This window comes from Excalfactoria chinensis, chromosome Z, assembly GCF_039878825.1.
Source record: "Excalfactoria chinensis isolate bCotChi1 chromosome Z, bCotChi1.hap2, whole genome shotgun sequence".
Lineage (NCBI taxonomy): Eukaryota > Metazoa > Chordata > Aves > Galliformes > Phasianidae > Excalfactoria > Excalfactoria chinensis.
The window spans coordinates 3,419,940-3,442,057 of NC_092857.1; the positions used below are offsets into that span (position 1 = coordinate 3,419,940).

The 22,118-nt window shown below is 34.4% G+C and overlaps 1 protein-coding gene across 5 annotated transcripts in view; it reads left to right on the forward strand.

Annotated features, from left to right (window-relative positions):
* The window catches only part of RIT2 (Ras like without CAAX 2), a 163,107-nt gene that overhangs the window by 96,179 nt on the left and 44,810 nt on the right, over window positions 1-22,118 (forward strand). Inside the window, exon 6 of one of the 5 annotated variants that reach the window (XM_072359621.1) lies at window positions 19,381-20,446. The exons of 3 other annotated variants lie outside the window; for them this stretch is intronic. In XM_072359621.1, the coding sequence (XP_072215722.1) occupies window positions 19,381-19,413 (33 nt within the window). In that variant the 3' untranslated portion in view covers window positions 19,414-20,446. Of the gene's footprint in view, window positions 1-19,380; window positions 20,447-22,118 lie in introns of those variants that run through there. One more of the 5 variants, XM_072359620.1, reaches the window with a different exon arrangement.

The window sequence follows — 22,118 nt, forward strand, 5'->3', positions numbered from 1 at the left end:
AAATGTTTATTTTTCTCCAAAAAGTAAAACCAGAGTGCTTCATAATATTGAACTGTCTAACAGAAAAGAAATGCATTAAATTGTATGAAAACTCTGATATTTATACTGAAAGTTAATAAATATTTTCAAGAAAATTTTACTACTAGGCTGTTACTAATTAGGCTAGCAAGCTATTTAAATGGAGGTCCTTAAAAATATTGTACATTAAAATATTTTAAGATTTCTTCTTCAAGGTATGGTTTATTTTGACTGATAATTTAGATCATCTTCCTTTTTCTGTACCAATTGGGGTATCAGTTGCAAGTATATCATTTTTTATTTATTTATTTTTTGTTTCTGATTCTCATGGAAATTTTTCTGAACCCTGAAAAGAGTCAGTAGTGTTCTGCCTCTATATCTATGGTTTTATCATGATGAATAATATGCTAAAATAAAGGGATTTTGTGACATTTGTATTCTGAACAGTCACTGAAATGACTGAGAATGCTGAAGTGTCTTGGAATGATAGAAATATGGGGTCCTGAAACTGAAAAATGTGATTATGACATTACTTTTAATTAATTATTTATACTGGAATAAGAGTTATGGTTATAGAATATCTGTAGTCTGAAGGTAACCTTCCTAAAACTTTGAATTAAGACTTCAGATTTGAGGGTACCTCTTGCAGGCTATTCAAATTGAAGACATGGACAGTGTAGTGAAAATGAGAGGTTTTAGAATTAGCTGATAATAGGTGCATTTAAAAATAAAAATAAAAATAATAATAATAAAAAAAAAATAGGAACAGATGGTACTCACCCAAGAGTTCTAAAATAATTAAGGTATAAAATTGCTGAACTATTAACTTAAAATGGTGCTGGCACTGGGGAAACATAAGATGATAGCTTCATAACAGGCCAGGGAGCTACAAACCAGTAAATCTGACTTTTGCTGAGCACTTAGTTATCTACTCTAAGAATGAATAAAAATAACAAGTACATGAAGATGTTTGATGTTGTTGTTTGTTTTTTAACCGTAAAAGTCCTGATGGATTTCACAAAATATTTAGAGCCATTTGATAAAATTAACACAGAGGAAAGGAAATCCAATTCATATATTTTCCTAAATTTTTCCAGGAATTTTACATGAATAACAGAAAATTAAAGAAAGGCATAAACATATTAGAAAGTGTCAAAAAGAAAATAAAGTAGGAAAGATTGAATAAAAAGAGACGGATTGTTATTGCCATACATATACTTCTGAGTTAAATATACCCCTTAGCAACTGGATAATAGGGTGAAATGATATTTATCAATTTATTTATCTGTCTTGTGTGGTAAAAAATGCAGTTGACCATGGTAAGACATAAGATTAATTCTCAATACACTACAAGACGGAAGATATAAAAACATTGTGATGAAGAATGGAAAAGAGTGAAGAGAAAGGCATGGCAACCAAGTGTCTGCTGAAAAAGAAATGATTTTAGCATCACTGTTGAGCGAATTATGTCAGCTGAATGCTGTGTGAATGTCAAAAAAGCAGAACGGATTATAAGCAAAGAAATAAAAAAGAGAGTAGAACTTGTCAGAACAGGCCACATCTAGAATACTGTGTCCAGCTCTGAGCTCCCCAGTTCAAAAAAGACAGCTACCTCATAGAAGTGAGGGGCCACAAAGATTCTACAGGGTCTGGAACATCTGTATGAGGAAAGATCAAGTAACTCAGGTCTGTTCAGCCTGGGAAAAAGGTGATTGAGAGGTGATCTGATTAATGTTTATGAATATCTAAAGGGAGATGAGAGGAAAATGAATGGGGCCAAGATGTTCTTGGTGGTGTTTAGCAATGCGACAAGTAAAAATGACCTAACACTTGAACACAGAAAAACTAATATGAGGAAGAAATTATTTCAGAAAGGGTGACAGAGCACTGAAACAGATTGTCCAGAGAGGTTGTGGAGTCTTCCTCTATGGAGATAATAAAGATCCAGCTGGACACCTGCTTTAGCAGGTCATTGAACATAATTGTCTTTTGAGGCCTCTTCCAACCCCTACAATTCTGTGATTCTGTGATGTATTTAAACATTGCTTAAATACTACAAAAGTGGTAGCGTCCTCCTTTTCCCTTCTCTTTATCTCAGAAGAAATGCAAAAGAATTTAAAAGCATAAAAAGAAATTAGGCAAGTATGAACAGGTTTGCAGAACAACATGTACATTTAGCTACATGAAATGAAATAAATAATATGAAGAAAATTGTGGTGTTTCAGTCTGAAAATTGGGAAAATCTTGACATGGAGTGAAAAGCATTCAGACATTATAAGTAAAGAAATATTGTTTCCTTTTCCCAACAATGCAAGAATTGGGAAAGATTAATTTGAAATCTGATTAAGCAAATTTAGATTCAACAGAACATTTTTCTATGAAACACAAAACTAAACTCACTGCAGTGGAATTTATAAATGTTCAAAGTTTATAAATATAAACATATATTACTTTATATATGTATATGAACAATTCTATCAGCCATCCAACAATAAAATCTCTCCAACTGATAAACAGTTTAGACTCTCTAAGAAGATTCATGGAAGCTGAAGAAATATTCTGTATGCTTGATCTATTCTTATGTCCCAGCCATGAGTAAAGTGATGTCATGAGTATGATTGCACAGAGAACAAAACATCTGTGGGATGATTTAGCATGGTTGATCTTCTGCTGTAATATGTATTTTAGCAAATAAATAAATGAATAAATAATACTAATAAGCCTTAGTGTCTGGAAAATACACAAGGGTCTCATGAAGACATTGATTTAGATTAATATTTACATTAACATGTATTACACATTAAGAGAAGACAGTATTCACAGTGTTAATATAGAATAATAACTGAACTTATATCATGGACATATATTATTATTTAATTATTGCAATAATTATCATTATTGCTAAAGATGTTAGGCACTTAATGGTGGATTTTTTTTTTTCTTGTATTTTTCTTTTTTTAATTAAATTTATTTTTTCAATATTCTGATGTACTACATTTTCCAAGTAAATGTTAGCTTCAAGAAAACACTGGATAAATGTTTTATGGTCTGTGCTATGAAGCATTCCAGAAAAATGGCCTTTCATTACAAGAATGTAACCATTTATTTATTTATTTATTTAAATAATTTTGTTTTCTCTGTAATTTCAGGTCAATTCTTCACAGTAGTTATATTTGCTAGTTTCATTTCTTGAAATAAAAATAAAATAATCACATGCTCACAACTAATTTGACTCAGAAAAAAAGTTTCCAGAAACCTTTTTGAAGTGTGTAGTTGTGTTCTCTAATTTAATATGCATGTTAAGTATGCACATAAGGCAGAAGTCACAAGAGAATCAGGATGGTGTAAGAGAAGGAGCCCACAAATGCTGACTTCTAATCATGAGATCAAAACACCAGATAATGTTGTCCCCCTGGTGTATGATTATATATTTTGTGCCATTTCACAGCAGAAAATAATAAGTAGTAAGGGGTAGAGAGATTCACTGATGCATCTGAGGAGGCAAGCTCCAAAGCCTAAGGCTGACACTTCCTTTCAAAACAATTTTGGCTATGATGTTTGCAAGCAGATGTCAAGCTGGGAAAAAACAGATCAGCAGTGCTACTAATTTGATGTCTTCAATGCTTCACTAGCTGGATGATTTCCCATCCTGGACTACTGGACCATTAAACCTTTCTTTTATTGCATAGTCATAAACCTGAATGACAGAAAATAAATAATTAAGACTACTCAAATAGAAGGCAAAAGATCTGTGTGACCCCAATTGTTTAAGATAGCGAAGGCAAAAAAATTCAATCCAAGGGCTAATACAGGGAAACATTAAAAGAATGGCAGAGAACTGAGACACTTATGGCTATGTGGGGACAAGAGTATGTGCATAGGAAGGGCTGTTAAGAGTTTCACTGATCGGGGAATTAAAAAAAAAAAAAGCAGGGGGAGAGGGGTGTTAAGGATGGACCCAGAGCAACTCACAAGTGAAAAACACTTCAGTCTTCTGTCATGCTTCTTCAGTCATCTGTTGAAGAATAAAAAACAAAATTAGCAGAAGTTAGAGGAACTGAATTTTCAGAATCATATTGCATAGTTGGGATCCATTTAGCTGGAAAAAAAAAAAAAAAAGATTGAAATGTTTTGTTGACTTTTGAGCTGCACTTCAGACTTACAGAGGCACATTAAAAATAAATAAATAAATAAATAGATATAAGGTAGTTATTTACAATCTCTCAAACGATAGTACTGTATTTGATGGATTAGGAGAAGGCTACCTGAGCTTAATCATTTAATCACAAGGGAAATGTTGACTTATTAAATTCAGACTGCCTTTGCTGAAGAAACATTGATATTCTAAACAAAGTTGATGTTCCTGTTCTCTTCTGACTACCTATTTCTTCATTTCCTAATATTTACCATCATGTATACTTTTTGTCAGGTGATCTCCAGATATACATTGCCTCTATTTCCTTATTGCAATCCAATACTAACTCCTGAAGTTGTTAGTCATACTAAATAACTGGAGATATTCACAAAATGTGCTGTTCATGTACTATAGTCCTCCATATCTCACTATTTTTTGTTTTACCTCTTCTTGAACTAAAGGCTGGATTCGGATACATGACTTGGACCTAAAAATTAAATCTAGTCTAGTAGGCTTGCTTTTTAACAAGTTGTGAATTGACTGTTGTTTCTATGTCTGTGGACTTTTAGATGAGATGCTCTTTCATGAAGTGCTTTTTGTAGCATCTGTAGCTGGATCAAGTTCTGTTTGATAACTCTTCTGCAGTATTTCCCTTTACTCTGGATATTGATTCTATGTTGAATCATGGAATTGCCAAGATCGGAAAAGACCTCTAGCATCATGCAATCCAACCACTCACCTATCACCAGGATTTTCCACTAAACCATGTCCCTCAGTCACTCCTCATAAGACTTGTATTCCAGCCCAGTCACCAGCTTCATTGCTCTTCTCTGGGCATGCTCCAGGGCCTCAATGTCATTTTTATAGTGAGATGCCTAAAACTGAACACATTACTTGAGGTATAGCTTCACCAGAGCTGAGTACAGAGGGATGATCACCTGGCTGCTCCAGCTGGTCACACTATTTCTGATACAAGCCAGTGTTTTGGATCGTGTGGCATGTTAACACTTAGTAATCTTTGTTTCTAAGTTGCATATATTCTGGAAGAACTGAGCTGTGGAAGGAAGTTAAACAAACAAACAAACAAAACAAACAAACAAAAAACTGTAGATGAGCCATTCTTGCAACTCTATGAAAATGTTTCCTACAGGCAATAAGTGGTGCATGGTGGAAGAACTGCCGCTTGCAATACCGGGGGCCCGGGTTCGAATCCCCCCTGTGGCGCACGTGGTAGAAGTGCTGTGCTGCTACACAGAGGGCTCGAATCCCAGGGGTTGGACTCGATGATCTCTAAGGTCCCTTCCAACTCGCACGATACTATGATACTATGATGATACTATGATATTATTACTCTTAGTTAGACAAATAGTAATAGGTGAACAGTTGGACTGGATGATCTTTTAGGTCTTTTCCAACCTTGGTGATTCTATGATTCTATGAAAGCTTTCCAGGTGTGTTTTCTCGATACTGGCTTTTTACTTCATGCCTACGTGATAATCTGGAAATTATCAACAGATATCTGTAATAACTAAAAGATGTTCATTTAGAATGCTTAATTGGAAGTTTGCTGATTAGCTTCTTCCTAAATATTGTTTTACTTAGCAGTGTGAATAGTGTGTCTTTTTCCACAATGGAGCCACAGATCTGGGGTTTGTAATCTGCATGCTAATATATACTGTTGAGATTCAGGAAATAATTGTGTCTAATTCAGTTTAAAAGGTACACTTAAAAAAGCAACAATAGCTCATAAATGTGTAAACTGATAAACCTTGTCTGTAATTTCTATTAACAAGCTTCTAGTTCTTCCTTTCAGTTTTCTTTTTATTTCTTTTTTTTTTTTTTTTTTTTTTTTTTTTTTCAGAGCTTTCTTTTGTGTTTGCTTCACAGTCGCATCATTAACAGGCAAAGCCTAAAAAAAGAATCATATGATTTCTTCTTAATGGAAAGAAGATTAATTTGTTCTGCTGAAGACAAAATAACATTTTAATGATAATTAGGGATATATAAATAGACTTTAATAAGAAAGATTAATGCACTTTCGATTACCATTATAGCAAGATATTGAGGACAAACTACTAATATGTTAGCATCAGTGATTTTATGAACTAATTTTATGTCAATTTCTGCCGTCATACAATAAAGTACTGTTGAATACTGAAGAAGCATATATAAATATAATTTCCTACAGAAAAACTAGTTAGGGATATGCAGTGAAAATGATCTGAACAATTATATAAATTGTTGTTATTCTTGGAAAGCAGAGGCTAACTAAGCATTTAAGTTTTATTGTGATTCTTTATTATTATTATTTCACCTTTAATGGAGGCTATTTTGTGTGTGAATGAACCAGAAGATTGTGTTGTAGCTAGAAAGAATGTTAACATAATTTTTGTACACTGCATTAACAAAACAAGTGTAATGAGCCATAGTGGTGTGCAATACCAGGTCAATGTGAGAACTCAGCTGCAAGTAATTATAACACTAAGACTGGTGGTATTCTAATTATTCTGTAGCTAATAGTACAGAGATAATTGGTTGAAGACAAAATTACGTGGGCTGTACTCCTTTTGTATAAATGAATTGTAATTGTGTTTTCAGAAACAGGATGGACATTTCTTTTTCATTAAAACACTACAACCCTCAAAAAAAAAAAAAAAAAAAAACAACCAAAAAAAACCCAACCAACCAACCAAAAAAACCCAGCAACAACAACAACAACAAGACAGTTCTTGCCTCACTGAGATGAAAAATCTTGCTAGATTCTAGGAAACAATGATGCAGTCATTGCATTTATTAATCCCTGCATTTATTTCTTTATTTTAGGTTTTATGTTGTAAGGTTTAGAAAATTTGTATGTCATGTATGTTATAACACAAAAACTTGACAAAATATGTATAATACATATAATATTTATAGTGTTACATATCGATCTTGAATGGAAACATACTTCATTCAAAAGATGTTTCAATGCAACGTAGTTCTCAGCTCAGGAAGTTCAGGCAATTTCCCAACAGTGAAAACTGACAGAAGACATAGAGTTTATTACATTAGTACACCACCACCACTATAAGCAGCATCAGAGGTAAAACCTTACAAAATAGAATTTTCTTAATCTTATCAACCTGAATTAGCTTCAGTTTGGTTTTGTACATCTAATCTGGTCACTCACTTCTTTGTTCTTCAAGAGGAGAAATACTTGCTTTATCCAATCGGATAATCATCTGTCCTATTCAACTGTCTTCCCATGGCATGTGTAAACACCCAAAAATGATTGCTTCTTCCTGATCATTATAAAACCTGCACAGCTGGTTCACTCTTTTATACATTTTGCATAGTCCATCTACCTGAAAAGAATATCACATGCTTGAAAGGAGGCCTAAAAGTCAGATACCTGGTTCATCACTTTCTTATGTGAAAGGGAGTTGGTAGGAAGCCTCATTCATAATGCTGTTCAGACAGGAAGATCTGACTTACATATATAGCTGTTAGCACCCTACACTTGACATTCAGGCCCCAGGTACTTGGGCTTCAAAGTATAACAAATTTGTGTTTGATTATCAGTTTATAATTATATATATATATATATATATTTAATAGAACGGTCATTGGCAATAAAATAACATATGAATTTAAATAGCATATATTTAAACAAGAGTATGGTTTACAAGTATATATTGGGGGAAATTTGCTGTGGAGAGGGTCTGATATTTGAAAGACTGTGTACTCTAAGAATTGTGTATATTTAGTAACCAAATCTGTATGACTAAGTGGAAATTTTGCCCCACAGAAATTATCACTAAATTGACTATTCTGACAAGATCCATTTCCCACCCTCTGTAGAAGCTGATAGAGCTTGTCTTTGTAGTTTAATTGTTGCTTTGACTGAATATGTAAATTTGTTTCCTACATAACTTTAATGTTCTTGAGCATTTTTTATCAACAGTGGAACTTTCAGCAAATGTATCCCTCTTTTTTATTGTGATTTATCATTGAACAATTTTTCCTTGAATGAATCTCTTTATTCTCTTTATAGAGACAAATAAATCTCTATGCAGCTAAAAACACAGTTTATTTTAGTGCATTGTTCATTTTGCTCTAAGGCTGTTGCAAAGAATACAAGCTCATCATAATTTGCAATTCATGATGCTTAACAGTTTGAATCACTCATGAGTTTCTGGTTCTGCTGCTTGTTTATTTCCCCATTAAAAGACTGATAAGCAAAAACAGAAGCAGACATGCATATCTCTATTGCTGGGACTAAGGGAAACACAGTCGTACCAGGCTCATAGGCTCCTGCCTCTTTGAGGAGCTTCTTTTTTTTTTTTTTTTTTTTTTTTTTTTTTCTTTTTGTAAAAACAAGGAACGTTTCACACAAGAATGAATTTTTAAAATAAATGGAAGATCACTATTAACATCAATTACTTCATTGTGGTATCAATCACTGTGGAGCAGGGCAGGCTGTCTGCTCTGTAATGCTGGGGTAGATGATGAGCATTCTAGCAAGGCCAACATAAGATAGTCAACAAAAGGCAGCCCCTCAGCACCTGAGTGAGGTTAGCTGAATCTCTCAGCAGAACTTGGAGAAAGAACACTCTTCAAGACTGGATGCCTATGTTATTTTCTAATGTAATTCTATACCTAGAGACACACAGACAACTGAATTCACTCATGGTATTTCAGATTTACTCTAGTGTAGTAAATAAGAGCAATAATCAATGACTTAACTGGGCTTACTGGGGACAAAATTGCTGCATTTGTTCTCATATGAGAAGTAACCACAGTTCTGTTCTATTTGTGACAGTGAGAGCGATAGGTGGATTTTTTTTTTTTCTTTTTTCTGAAACTTATAAATAAATAAATAAATAAATAATTAGAAGGACTTTTTTTTTTTTCTTCATCTGTCCTCTCTAAGTTATCTTTTTATCTGCATTTCTGCCTTGCTGAGTAAACAAAATATGTACAGAATCAACGCTTATATTTAAAGGCAGTTGCTAAGATATCAGTGCTTCTCAGTAATATATATATACTGTTGTCTGTTTATTTGTTTGCTTTTAGGACAGCGGGAATGGAATTTAGAAATAAATATGGACTAATAATTAATAACTCTGCTTATGCAATTCCAGTGTTTTGCAATTAGCTGGAGAAGAGAGAGCCTATTAAACCTGTAGGTGCCCTGTTTAATGTATGCTTGATGGAATACATAATTCCCTCCATCACAAGACCCTTTTAATACCATTAAAAAAAAAAAAAAAAAAAGGCAAACAAACAAACAAACAAGATGATCATAAAGAAGATTATGCCATCTATAATGCAGCTTAAGGACTGCTCATAATAATTTGTTAAATGAAATTTAATTCAGGGTGATAGTATCAATATTAGATATATTTTCCATTAGGAAAATGGTAAAAAATAACTTGGCTTAAACACAAAAATCCATCTATTCCTTTTCCAACATGAGAGGTCTGAATCTAAAATAACTATGTAATCTTCTGTTTCCTCACAGCATCACTACTGGTCTATAGGCATAATAATTTATAAGGCTGTAACTAATGGAGATGTAATAATGGGTGAATGCATAAATTAATTAAGTTTCTGTCGTATATTAAATTATTAACAAAAATTCCTCTTCTTTTTATTGTTAGCAACTTAACAAAACATTTCTAACTATGGGGTTTCAGAGATATGCAGATAACTAAGTCAAGTTGCAAGATAAGATCCAGACAAAAGCTCTTGTCTAGGACTTGTAAAGTTTCAGTTGTATGATATGGTGTTCTATTTTGTTAAAATCTGTATTTGTCTTCTATGTAACTCTTTATTCTTCCATCTGTACATGCATCTAGAATGTGATGTCTGCCCAGCAGAGTCTTTCATTAAACTTACACAGTCAGGTGTTCATTTTTTTGTTCCTCAGCAATATTAGAGTTGAGACTAAACTCACCTAGAATCAAAGAATCATATAATCCTTAGGATGGAAGGGATATTTAAAGCTCATCTAATCCAACTCCTCTGCAATGAAAAGGGACCCACTTCTATATTATGTTACTCAGAGCCTGTTTCAGACTGGCCTTGGAAGCATCCAGGGGCTGATCATCTACTACATCTCTGGGTAACCTGATCCAGTGCCTTTTTCTTATATCCAACAAAAATCTACCCTCATTAAGATTGAAACCCATTCCCTTTTCCCTACCACAACAGAGCCTGCTAAAATGTTTGTCCCTTTCTTTCCTGTAGTTCCTCTTTAGATAATGAAATGTTGCTATTAGATAACCTGCAAACAATCTCTTCCCCAAGTTGAACAGACACAGCTCTTTCAGACTGTTCATGTAGGAGAAGTGTTCCATCCCTTGGATCATTGTTATGGCCCTTCTCTCAACATGTTCCAATCGGTCTCCATTTCTCCTGTACTGGGGGCACCATATCTGCATGCAGTACTGCAGGTGAGGTTTCACGAGCACAGAGTGGAGGCAAAGGATAATCTCCCTTAACCTGCTCTCCACACTAAGAATCATGGAATCATAGGATGGCCTGGGTTGAGAAGCATGTCATGGAATCATCTTTAGACATACCTGTGTCTGTGACAGGGGGAACAGCAGGTCCACATGCACACTGGCCTAGAAAAGAAGGAAAGAAAGAAAATGAAGTGTCACAGAATCCTAAAATCCATAGAATGGCTGGGGTTGAAAAGGACCACAGTGATTATCTAGTTTCAATCCCCCTGCTATGTGAAGGGTTGCCAGCCATCTGGCCAACTTGCCTAGAGCGACATCCAGCCCAGCCTTGAATGCCTCCACGGATAGTGCATCCACAATCTCCTTGGGCAACTTGTTCCAGTGAATCATCACCTTTTGTGTGAAAAACTTCCTCCTAATATCCAACCTAAACCTCCCCTGCCTTAGTTTAAAACCATTCTCCTTTGTCCTATCACTGTCCACCCATGTAAAGAGCCATCCCCCCCTCCTGTTTATACACTTCAAATACGGCCTTCCAAGGCCACAATGAGGTCTACCAGGAGCCTTCTCTTCTCCAAGCTAAACCAAATAGTGTTCCTTCAACCTTTCCTCATATGAGAGGTGCTCCAGGCGTCTGATCATCTTATTAGCCCACCTCTGGACCCACTTCAAGAGTTCCACGTCTTTCTCATACTGGGAGCCCAAGGCATGGACACAGTACTCTAATATGGGCCTCACAAGACCTGAGTAGAGGGAACAATCACCTCACACTCCCTGCTGGCCACTCCTCTTTTAATTCTGCCTAGGATACAGTTGACCTTCCAGGATGCAAGTCCATATCCAGCTTCCTATCCATCAGTACCCCCAGGTCTTTTTTAACAGGTTTTGTTCAGTTGTTTCATGTCCCAGCTTGCATTAGTAGTGAAGGTTGCCGGCACCCAAGATGCAAGAATTTCTTCAGGTCTCTCCAGATGGCATCACATACCTCTGGTGTGTCGATCAAATAGCTTGTTGTAATCAGCAAACTTTCTGAGGATGCACTTGACTCCGTTGTTGATGTCACTGATGAAGATATTAAAGAGTATTGGTTCCAGCACTGACTCATGATGGACAACACTCATTGCTGATCTCCATCCGGACATTGAGCCATTGGCTGCCACAGTCTGGATTCAATTTTGCAGCCAGTTCTTAATCTACTGAACAGTCCACCCATCAAATTCACGTCTTTGCAATTTGGACAGAAGGATGTTGTGGGGTATTGTGTTAAAGACCACGCTAAACTTCAGACAGATTTTGTCAGTGTCTCTTCCCTTGTCCACTGATGCAGTTACACCATCAATCGAGAAGAGTAGCTTACTAAAAGGAATGCTAGAATAAACTGTATATTAGTAAACTGATTTGTTTATGCTGGTAAAAAAAAATAAATAAAAAAATGGACTACATCAGATGTTAAATCATTTTAGCTTTTGGCAACTGAATTCTTCTCCATCTGAACTATTTTAAAAGCTAAGATATATCCATATAAAGCTCCAATGAAGGAGCAGACCATTGGTTAGAGTCTGTAGGTAGAAAATGCAGTATTCATCCCATTTATTTATTTATTTATTTATTTATTTTTTGTATTTTTGCTGTGTGGTGTGTTTAAACAAAGCATTTGTAGAAACGGAGCATAATAGGTGCTTAATCAAGAGCGTCCATAATAGACAGAGATAAATTAGGGAGACTGTGAATGGTATCAAGATAAAAATCTGTTAAGTAGATTCAGAAATAATAAGACAGTGAAGTGAAATCCTTTGTGGCTAATTTCTTACCAGCTGCATCTCTGGTTTAAGAAAGACAGTGATGAAAATGATATTCATTAATTGTTTCATACAAGACTTTTTTGCAGAGTCAATCACCATCTGGAGACATAACTAGGTTGCAGAAAAAGCTCTGCAGTTTTAAATAATATCAGTAATAGAGGATCCCTATGCCAAGTCTGTTTAAATATGTTGTTTCATAACAAGTTTTAGAAGTGAGGTGTACTCAGATTTTACCTATTTCTACCCCAGAAAAAATCTACATTGCCTTGAATTCATATTCCTAATTAAGTGATATTATTCATTTTCACTACTTTATATGTTTATGTGACTGTCTGTGATGTATTGTCTGGGTGGTTTCCTGTAGTACAGTAAGCAAAATGTTCACCCTCTGTCACATATGGCTCATTCCCACAAAAGAAGGAGTGAGATATGGTCAAGTAAGTGTTTTATTTTTGCAGTGTTCCATTTTATTTGATTTTTTAAATGCACTTACTTAGAAAACGTAATTTAAAGACCAAGAATCTTTATCATGGACTGAAGTGTAGGATTTCAGTCATAAATGTTTTAAAAGGTTGTTCCTAGAGTTGATTTTAAGAAAGTTTTGGGAAAAAAATATCACTTGAGACATTTAACAATAGTTTAAAAATCCCTTTTGCATTTGAGACCACAGTCTCAACTACAGTACTCATACGGGTACTTCAGGTATTCGTATGTTATGAATGTGGGATATTAAACACCTTGGATATAATATCGGTGATTGTGAGTATCTTTGATAAGATTATGTTCTGCACTAGGACCCTGGTCTAATGTAACAAGAAAGACATGTAACACATGACATGCCACTCAGAGAAGGATGGATGATGACCATGTGGCAGTAAATACGCAACACAAATATGAACAAATATGAAGTGGGAACACGTATTGCAGATGTAAAAGCATGTCTCTGATTCCTCCAATGAACATTTTGCAGGACCTACCAGAAGTCACAGAGGTTTATTTAACAGTAGTAAGATCTGTTAAATTTACTACAAGAGATGGGCCATGAATCTTTTCAAAGGCTGCTGTTGCAGATGATTTTACACTAAGTAAGTTATCACTCAAGTCTCACATATACAAAACAAACAAACAAACAAACAAACAAACAAACAAAACTTTAGGATTTATCTATAACTAGTGTTATCTGTAAAAATGTAGATAGGTGTAGATATCATTAAATCAAAATAATTGGAAAATATGAAAGTTGAAACTTAGATTGAAATGGAAGTTGGAAATACAAGTCTGATTCAAACATTTTTAGTAAATTTATTAAAATATAGGTATAGCAGAAGGCAAAGGAGAAGAAACCTGCTATACCTGCTTGAGGAAAAGCTTTGGTACACTGGTAAGAATAACAGACTTCAGTTAGAAAAAAATAAGAAGGAACATTATGAGAGATTCTCAAAATGATTTAACAGTAATTGAAGATCTAGAAACATTCTGTTGTTGTTGTTCTTGTTTTTTTCTGTTTGTTTGTTTTCTAATGTAGTAGCTTTATTACATATAAAAGAAGGTGTATTTTTTCTCTATTTATCTTTTACTATTCCATTTTGCATTAACCTCAGTTAAATTACAATATTAAAATAGTTGTACCAGAGGTCAATTAAAGAGTTAGTTTACCCTCAGTAGTGAACATAAAGAAGCTGTTACTCAATTTCTGTTTAAACAGGAATTGAAAAGTATAGGCAAGATCATTACATGTCATGAGCGAATTTTCTAATGAAGGGTTAGGAGGTAATAGATTATTTAAGTGTCTCAAAGGTTTTAGTTTTGTGCTCAATAATTCAGAGATAAGAGTGAGTTTATGTTCATTAATAAATTAATAATTTGTTACCATCAGTTTTTTTTCCCAGAGAGACAATCTTGTAGTATTATATTTTATTTCTTTCAAGTTCTGTTCTTCACATTTACAGTAGAAAGTAAAAGCAACACTGAATTTTCTGATAGAATCACTTGAGTGTATGAAAAGTTGTTTATTTATTTATTTATTTATTTTCTTCTCAAGTGTTTTTGGATCCTCATTTTGCAAAAAAACTGGCTCTATTCTTCAGGAAGCAATTATTTTATCATCCTCTTTTTATCATCATTCATATAAAACATTGGGTGGGACGGGGTATGGAAATAGGAAACTTTTATTTCAGAATCACTTAAAACTTATGATTCTTTAGTAAGTATTCCAAAGTTTTAAAAAAGTTAATAAAGTATCATACATCTTTCATCTTTCTAGCCCTATGTAGTGCCTCCTGTGTAGTAAAGTGTAAGGGGAAATGTGTTTTTAAAAAGAGAGAGAACTAGGGAAAAGGGCTTTGAGCTCAGGGGAGGAAGATTTAGGTTAGGTATAAGAAAAAAGTCTTTTACAGTGAGGGTGATGAGGCACTGGAGCAGGTTACCTAGTGTTGTGGTTGATGTTCCATCCCTGAAGACTTTCAAGATGAGGCTGGATAAGGCTCCGGGCAATGTGATCTATCTCTGGTTGTCCCTGTTCATTGCAGGAGAGTTAGACCAAGTAGCCTTCAGAGGTTCCTTCCAGCTCCAGGGATTCTATAATTCTATGATTCAAAGAGAAAGTGCACCCTCCTATCAAGTAGCAGAATTTATTAACAATCTACTGGCCTCTGATAAAGCAAGTAATCTCTGGTTCATTCTTAGTATTTACAACAAGTAGATAACTACTGGAAAATAAAGGAGATACTAAAAATGAATGGTTAGATGGATAGATAGGTAGACAGACATAGATAGAAAGATAGATAGAAAGATGATAGATAGATAGATAGATAGATAGATAGATAGATAGATAGATAGATAGAAAAAGATAGACATTTAGATAGATAAATAGATGGATAAAATTGGGTTTGCATTCCCTGATCCCCAGAAAGTAAATAGTAGAATATTTCTTCTGCCACATTTCTGAATACATAGCTCTTCTTCAGGTGGACGTTCAAGAGATATAGTCTTCTGGATAGTGATGTTCTAAAAGATTCAAAAAGATTTTACCTATTCTGACAATTGAAAGTATATATATATGCATATAGACGAAAAAATAAAATAATATTAAATAAAGAGATTTTCCTTCTCTTTAGAATACAATAAGTATACAGAGTGCAAAAGAAATTCCAATTACAGTATCAAAGATAACAGTAGAAAAACTTGAATAATTAAATGATTATTGTGTACAAGGGTTTCAATGAGATTCGTAATTCACAAAACTTTTTCAATTATTTAGATTCATAGAGTGGAAAATGGGAAAATTGAAAAGCAAATTGAAAATCCAATTAATTATTACTGCAAGCCATGCACCTACACAGTCATCTCTGGATCCCTTTGCCACTTCAGACATCTTAAGACAAAAGACATCTACAAAGAAAGACTGCCAAAAGGACACTGCTGGGTTGGGAAGAAGCAGTGTTTATTCCTGTGAAACAGGCCAGGGAATTGGCGAAAAGCTCAAAGATCATTTTAAAGCTATCTAACTCTATAACAAATGTTCCCTTGGCTGTTAATAGTTCATCTGGGACTAAGTCTTACTAATATGCTTGCTTATTAGGTAGCTTGGTGAATATTCTAACAAGTAAGTATATTTGAAATATTTCTGCTTGAAATTATTGCATTTTGAATTGGAATTGAGATTCCAACTTTATTTATTTATAATACTGAGGTTTATAAACTTCACATCAAAAAGTAAAATCAATTCCACCTACAGTACTTTGGTAAGTTGGATTTTCCATGGTCAGTTTTTACCAGGAAACATTGCTTTTCAATTTGTTTAGAAACAAAGTTATGTATTGTGACCAGCTGTATTTATGACAGAATTTGGAATTTCAATTATTGTAAATAGTATGAGCTCAATGGAAAATTCATCAAAATAAATGAAAGACTGAATTTCATAATCTTCGGAATCTGGCAATAATCAGTTCACATTGTGAACTTAAGTATGTTATGACAACCTGTTAGTCATAGCGTGTTTATGTTTGCTATTTCATTGCCTAGCCAATTATGAAACTTATTTTGATTAGCTGCTTGTTCTACCATCTCAGGCTTACAATAAATTTTATGTGGTCCTTCTTTAAAAGGGTTTTAACATATGTGAGGTTTTTTACTCAACATATTCTTACTTCAGCTTCTGCAGTATCTGGACATTTTTCCTCTGTTTACAGTGGGCATCAGGTGGGATCTCAAGTATTCTGGAATACTGGTAGCAGTATAATAGGTGCAATGTCTGTCTGTGTGGACCTGCAGTAAAAATAAATAAATAAATAGAATAAAATAAAACAAAATAAAATAAGAGTAAATTACATACCGGTTCGTTAAAAGAATTAACAAAATCAGAATGGGACATTCAGAGATCACTGAAATATGTAATCCCATAGAAAAAAGAATCTATGAATGCTTCGTCAAACAATATGGAATTAGCTAACAGTACTGTTAAAATATTCACTGAATCACAGAATCCACAGAAACACAGAACAGCTCAGGTTGGAAAGGACCTCAAGGATCATCAAGTTCCAACCCCCACCACCACAGGCAGGGCCACCAGCCTCCACATTTAAAATTAGATCATGCTGCCCAGGGCCCCATCCAACCTGGCCTTGAACACCTCCAGGGACGGGGCATCCACAACCTGTTCCAGCACCTCACCACTCTCTTGGTAAAGAACTTCCCCCTGTAATCCAACCTAAGTCTTCCCTCTGTCTGTGGCCTTTCAACCAATTGCTTATCCATCGAGTTGTCCACCCATCAAATCCACTTCCCTCCAATTTGGAGATGAGGATGTTGTGGGGGACCATGTCAAAGGCCTTGCTCAGGTCCAGGGAAATGACATCAGTCACCTTCCCTTCGTCCACCATCGCCATCACTCCATCATAGAAGGCCACAAGATGGGCACAATGCCATCATTACTATGATTTTCCAGCATGTTTTTGTTTCCATTATTAAAGATTTTATTTCCTTTATTAAGAATGAAAAATCAAAGAGTATAGGTGCTTGAATCCCAACTAATTTAATTAAAGGAGGGGTGACTTTTAGTTCATGCTTGCCTAGTTCTTATTAATTATTAAATGTTAGTTAACTGATTAATTTAAAATGTTTGAACAAAGAAGAATTATCATATTAATAAATCTATCAGCTAAAACTGAGCCTCAATATAAAACAGTTTACATGGTGCCATTGCCTAAAATGTCTGCCTTGGAAGTTCAGCCAGGGTGCTAAAAAAATAATGAACACTCATTTTATTGATGTGAAAAGATTCATTCTTGTCTTGATTGTTTGACTGCTACATATGAATGCTCCATATTAAACAAAACAAAACAAAACAAAAGAGGGGGAAAAAGTATGAAATTTATTTTTTGTTTATTTATTTAATGCTGCATGTAACCACAACTCAAAGAAAAGTAGTGTGTGGACACAAGTTTGTGCTCTGGACTGCAAGCAAAACTACTCTGTGACTCTGTACAACAGGTACAGGGATCTGGATGTGGAATGCCTGCTTATATTAGAAAAACGAACAAATCCAGAAGCACAAAAGCCTTCCTTCAGCACTAAAGCTACATCCAGAAACAAGAAGAGGCAGATACCAACTGTATGTCACTCCTCCCCACATGAAGTGAATGCCTAATATGTTGAGGAAAACCCTCTTCTTGATGAAGTCTACTGGCTTGAGTAACATATGTCATCAAGAAACTGCCCAGACTCTTATGGCCAACAGATCATAGTCTGATACTGCTTTTTCACAAGGGAGCTGACAAGGCAGTTATATGTAGTTCAAAGGCCATCAATAGAGTCGTCAGAGTCTTGAGATTTCTGGTGAAGGATTTGAAAGCAGTCTTCTTGTCTTAGCCTCCTGCAGGTTGTAAGGACAGTGAAAAAAAGTGGAAGGATCCAATCTATGAACACTTGGCTTCATGCCTGGCACTGCCAAGACAGTTTTGGGTATTTTTCACAACAGAGTGACCTACTTATACTGGGCTTGCAGGCATCATATGGGGTTCACCTTTCTCAAAGATGAAAGAGGATCATTGTGGAAAAGATAGCAGGGTTTACTGGCATGGCTTTAAATTAGATTTGAAATGATGATAAAGTTTGGGGCAGAATAGCTAGGTTAAAGAGACAGGGTGGTATTGGGGATCTCAACCTATCTAGGAAAAACCAGACATGAAAGGTAATTAACTATGTCTGGAAGAACTACTGTATGTAAGAAAAAGAAAAGCAAAAAGTAAAAAAAAAAATAAATTTAATAATAATAATAATAATAATAATAATAATTTAAAAAAAAAAAAACAAAAAAAAAAAAAACTTGTACAGGAAAATCCAGAAGGAAATTGAAAATAAATGTAATATTTCATGACAGAATGCTCTTTCTCAGTGTTCCGTATCATACTCAAAACAAGGAAACAAACAAACAGCAAAATCAACAAAAAGCATAGAATTTTAAAATAATGTATCATTTACTCTTAGTGTAACAAAGACTTGATTAAGTGTAAGTAGTGCCTGCATGCCTCCACAGTACACTTTTTTTTTTGTTTTTCTTCTGGGTGTCACCATCTTTATAATTCCTTTTTTGTTTTGTTGTCTGTTTGTTTGTTTATCACATTGGTGCTTTCAAATGTGTGTATATCTTCTTTTCTTTGAAAAGGTTACTTTAAAGCACGTTTTTCTATGATTTCCAACTTCCATTTTAAATTTGTTCATGTTTACAATGTTCATTAGTAAATCTTCCATCTCTCACTTTTATAGTTATTCTTGATGTTTCTTCCTTCACTATCTGGTAGGTCTTAGAGGTTGGCTAGTATGAATGTATCAACATGATTCTGAGTAAGACTAATTAGTGCTGTGAATAGCATCTTTCAGAATAAACTAAAATAGTTTTGGCCTACAAATCACCTCTGTATTGATTATTTATGCCCAATTGCCTCTTTTGTTTTCTTATGTCCATTCATCTTCCCAGATAATGACTGTTAAACTCCATGATGGAAGGTAGAAGAGGTTGTTCTGCTTCCTGGAGAGCTCCAACTCAAGAGAGTGGAAGACTTTTACACTGTTTTTCCTTCAGAAGTTTCTTATACATTGCACATCAGATACCAAATTACTTCCATTCTTTTATGACAAAGACTCATAGGAGAATAGATCTTGCTACTAACACCATGCGGGGGAGCAAAATGATGTGAGAGATATTGTGAGAGAAAATTATCCTCAATGTAGGAAGAAATCTCTTCTAAACAAAATAACAGGACTCTGGTCCATTTACTAAAAAGCTTATTTTAACCCCAATCATCTGTAAACACAAGTGCCCACATAACAATGGAAAACATTCGTTCTAATCCTTTGAACAGATCAAAATGTTATCAGTTACTTGTACTATTGGTGCTTTAATGCAATATGTGTCACAAAAGGTTACCTTTTCATTTTAGATTGTCCTCCATATTATGTCATGCTTCATCACATAACATGCTGTCAAATGACACAGTGACAAAAGACAAGCTGATGTGGTGTGACAGGATGGGCAGAGGTCACTTTGATACTACATGTTATAGTTTTGCAGAATGTGCCAGAGATACAGCAATCTAAATATTTTTAATCGTATAGTTTTGTATTGATTTCATATAGTTTTCCATAGTTTAATCATTTTCTTGCTTCCATAGTTTGGTGCTATATTATATACGGTTACACTTAATTATTTCAAGACATAACTATGGTATCTTTGGCTTCATATTAGTAGTGCTGAAAGTGAAGTAGGCCCTGTACTTATTCATTCACTGAGGCCCTTCATAGGAGTGCTTGAATACAGTACTCAGAATTAGTCTTTTGTTTTTTTTTGTTTTTTTTTTTTTGTTTGTTTTTTGTTTTTTATACAGTACTTTTAGTGACTTCTTGCAAATATATGAAGAAAGTACTTTGATTATCTGTTGTTTTCTTGATTATTTATTTATTTATTTATTTACTTATTTCCTCCATCTACCCAAGTAGTAAAACTATGTTAATCTTAGGATTTGGCAATAAACGCTTATATCATGAGACCATCTTTTTGAATGCTTTTTGAAGAACTAATGAATTCCTTTCATTTTCTTATCTTTCAGTTCATCTTCAAGTGTACCATGTGTTTTTCAAGTGTATCCATGGTTTTTCCATAAAAGAGAGATTAAATATCTGGTTTGAGAAGTAGAAATCATATCAGTTTAGTAAGTTAAATACTGTAGAACCAGAAGGAAGTATTCTTTCAAGGTGGAATACGTGATACAGGCAGTGGCTGTGCAGTTAATTTCAACATATATCTGCACTGTTCTTCTATTACACAGAAATAGTCTTAAATAGCTAAATAGATGCTTACAAGTCTTTCTTTTCTTCCATTCCCTTGCAGTTACTGTTGTTTTTCAATGCTGATAGAAAGGTGTTTGGGAAAAAAAGAAGGCAAATAAAATTGAGAAACACCATTCAGGAATATAGCCAAAGAGTAACATCAGTTTTCAGCTGTGTGATCATTACGAGAATGGGTTAATTCTGGGCTAGTTTTTCTCATTCTAGTTACAATCTATGTCAAGTGAATAGATGAATTTGTCCCATTTTCACTTCTCATTACAAGATTTGTCATGAAAAGTGAGTTATCACGGGATTTTATTGCCTGATATATTTGGTGAATTATGACAGTGTGCAGAGGACATTTAACCTCTTTCAATATTGTGTGACTTGACTGATTGACTGTTCCTGTGCATGGAAGGTGGTATGCAGGAATTTGTGCCTTACTCCTGTGCAAAGAGAAAGATGACTCTTCAACAAAGGGAAGAAAAAGTTGCTTCACACTGAAGCGTACATCAAAATCACACAATATTATTTGTTTGTAGCAGTCTTGCAAAAGTTAAGGGGGAAAAAAGGGAAAAAAAAATAAGAAAAAGAAAAAAATAAAATAAAATGGGAAACAAATGCTGCTGCAAGCTCTGGCTTAAGAAATACTTAGCATAGTTAAAACACCTGCCCTACAAAAACAATTGCATTTACCTTATCTGTGTTCTGAACTCTATTTCTCAGAAGGTATCTTTTTATCTGACGATTTTCAGATAAGGTTAAATGTCAAAAAGACTATCATCCTCTTTCCTACTGCTACAAGACACTTCCTAGAACATTATCCCATTACCATAATTAGGAAAGAGGGACAGCAAAAAGCAGATGAAGCATCTTAACAATCTGCATATCTTGATTTTCACCCTGCCAATATGTAAATGATATCAAATTCCTATGTTGTTCTCATGCAAGCCTTTGTCAAGTTTTAACCAATTGATCCATTTACCCAAAAGCACATTTGAAATTGACTGTGTAAACACACATTTCCATATAACAATGGGAAGCATTCAGTCTAGTACACTGACTAAGATCTGTTTTACAAGGTAAAATTCGCAAAACTGGGGTAGAAAAAATGCAGACAATTACTGTTACAAATACATTATTTTCCAAGTATAGCCTCTGGTAATTAATCATGCAGCCCTATACAAGAAAGCAGAATATCATGTCTTTAATCAGTCCCAAGCAAAAGAATAACATATACAGAAAGTTTAATGATTTTTAACCAAAAGCCACAATCACCTAATTCTAATGTTATAAAGATACAATACTATCAGTCTCCCATGGCACTCCCAACTAATTATGATCATCATAGAAATATAAGCTTGTCATCTGCATAGTCTACTAACACAT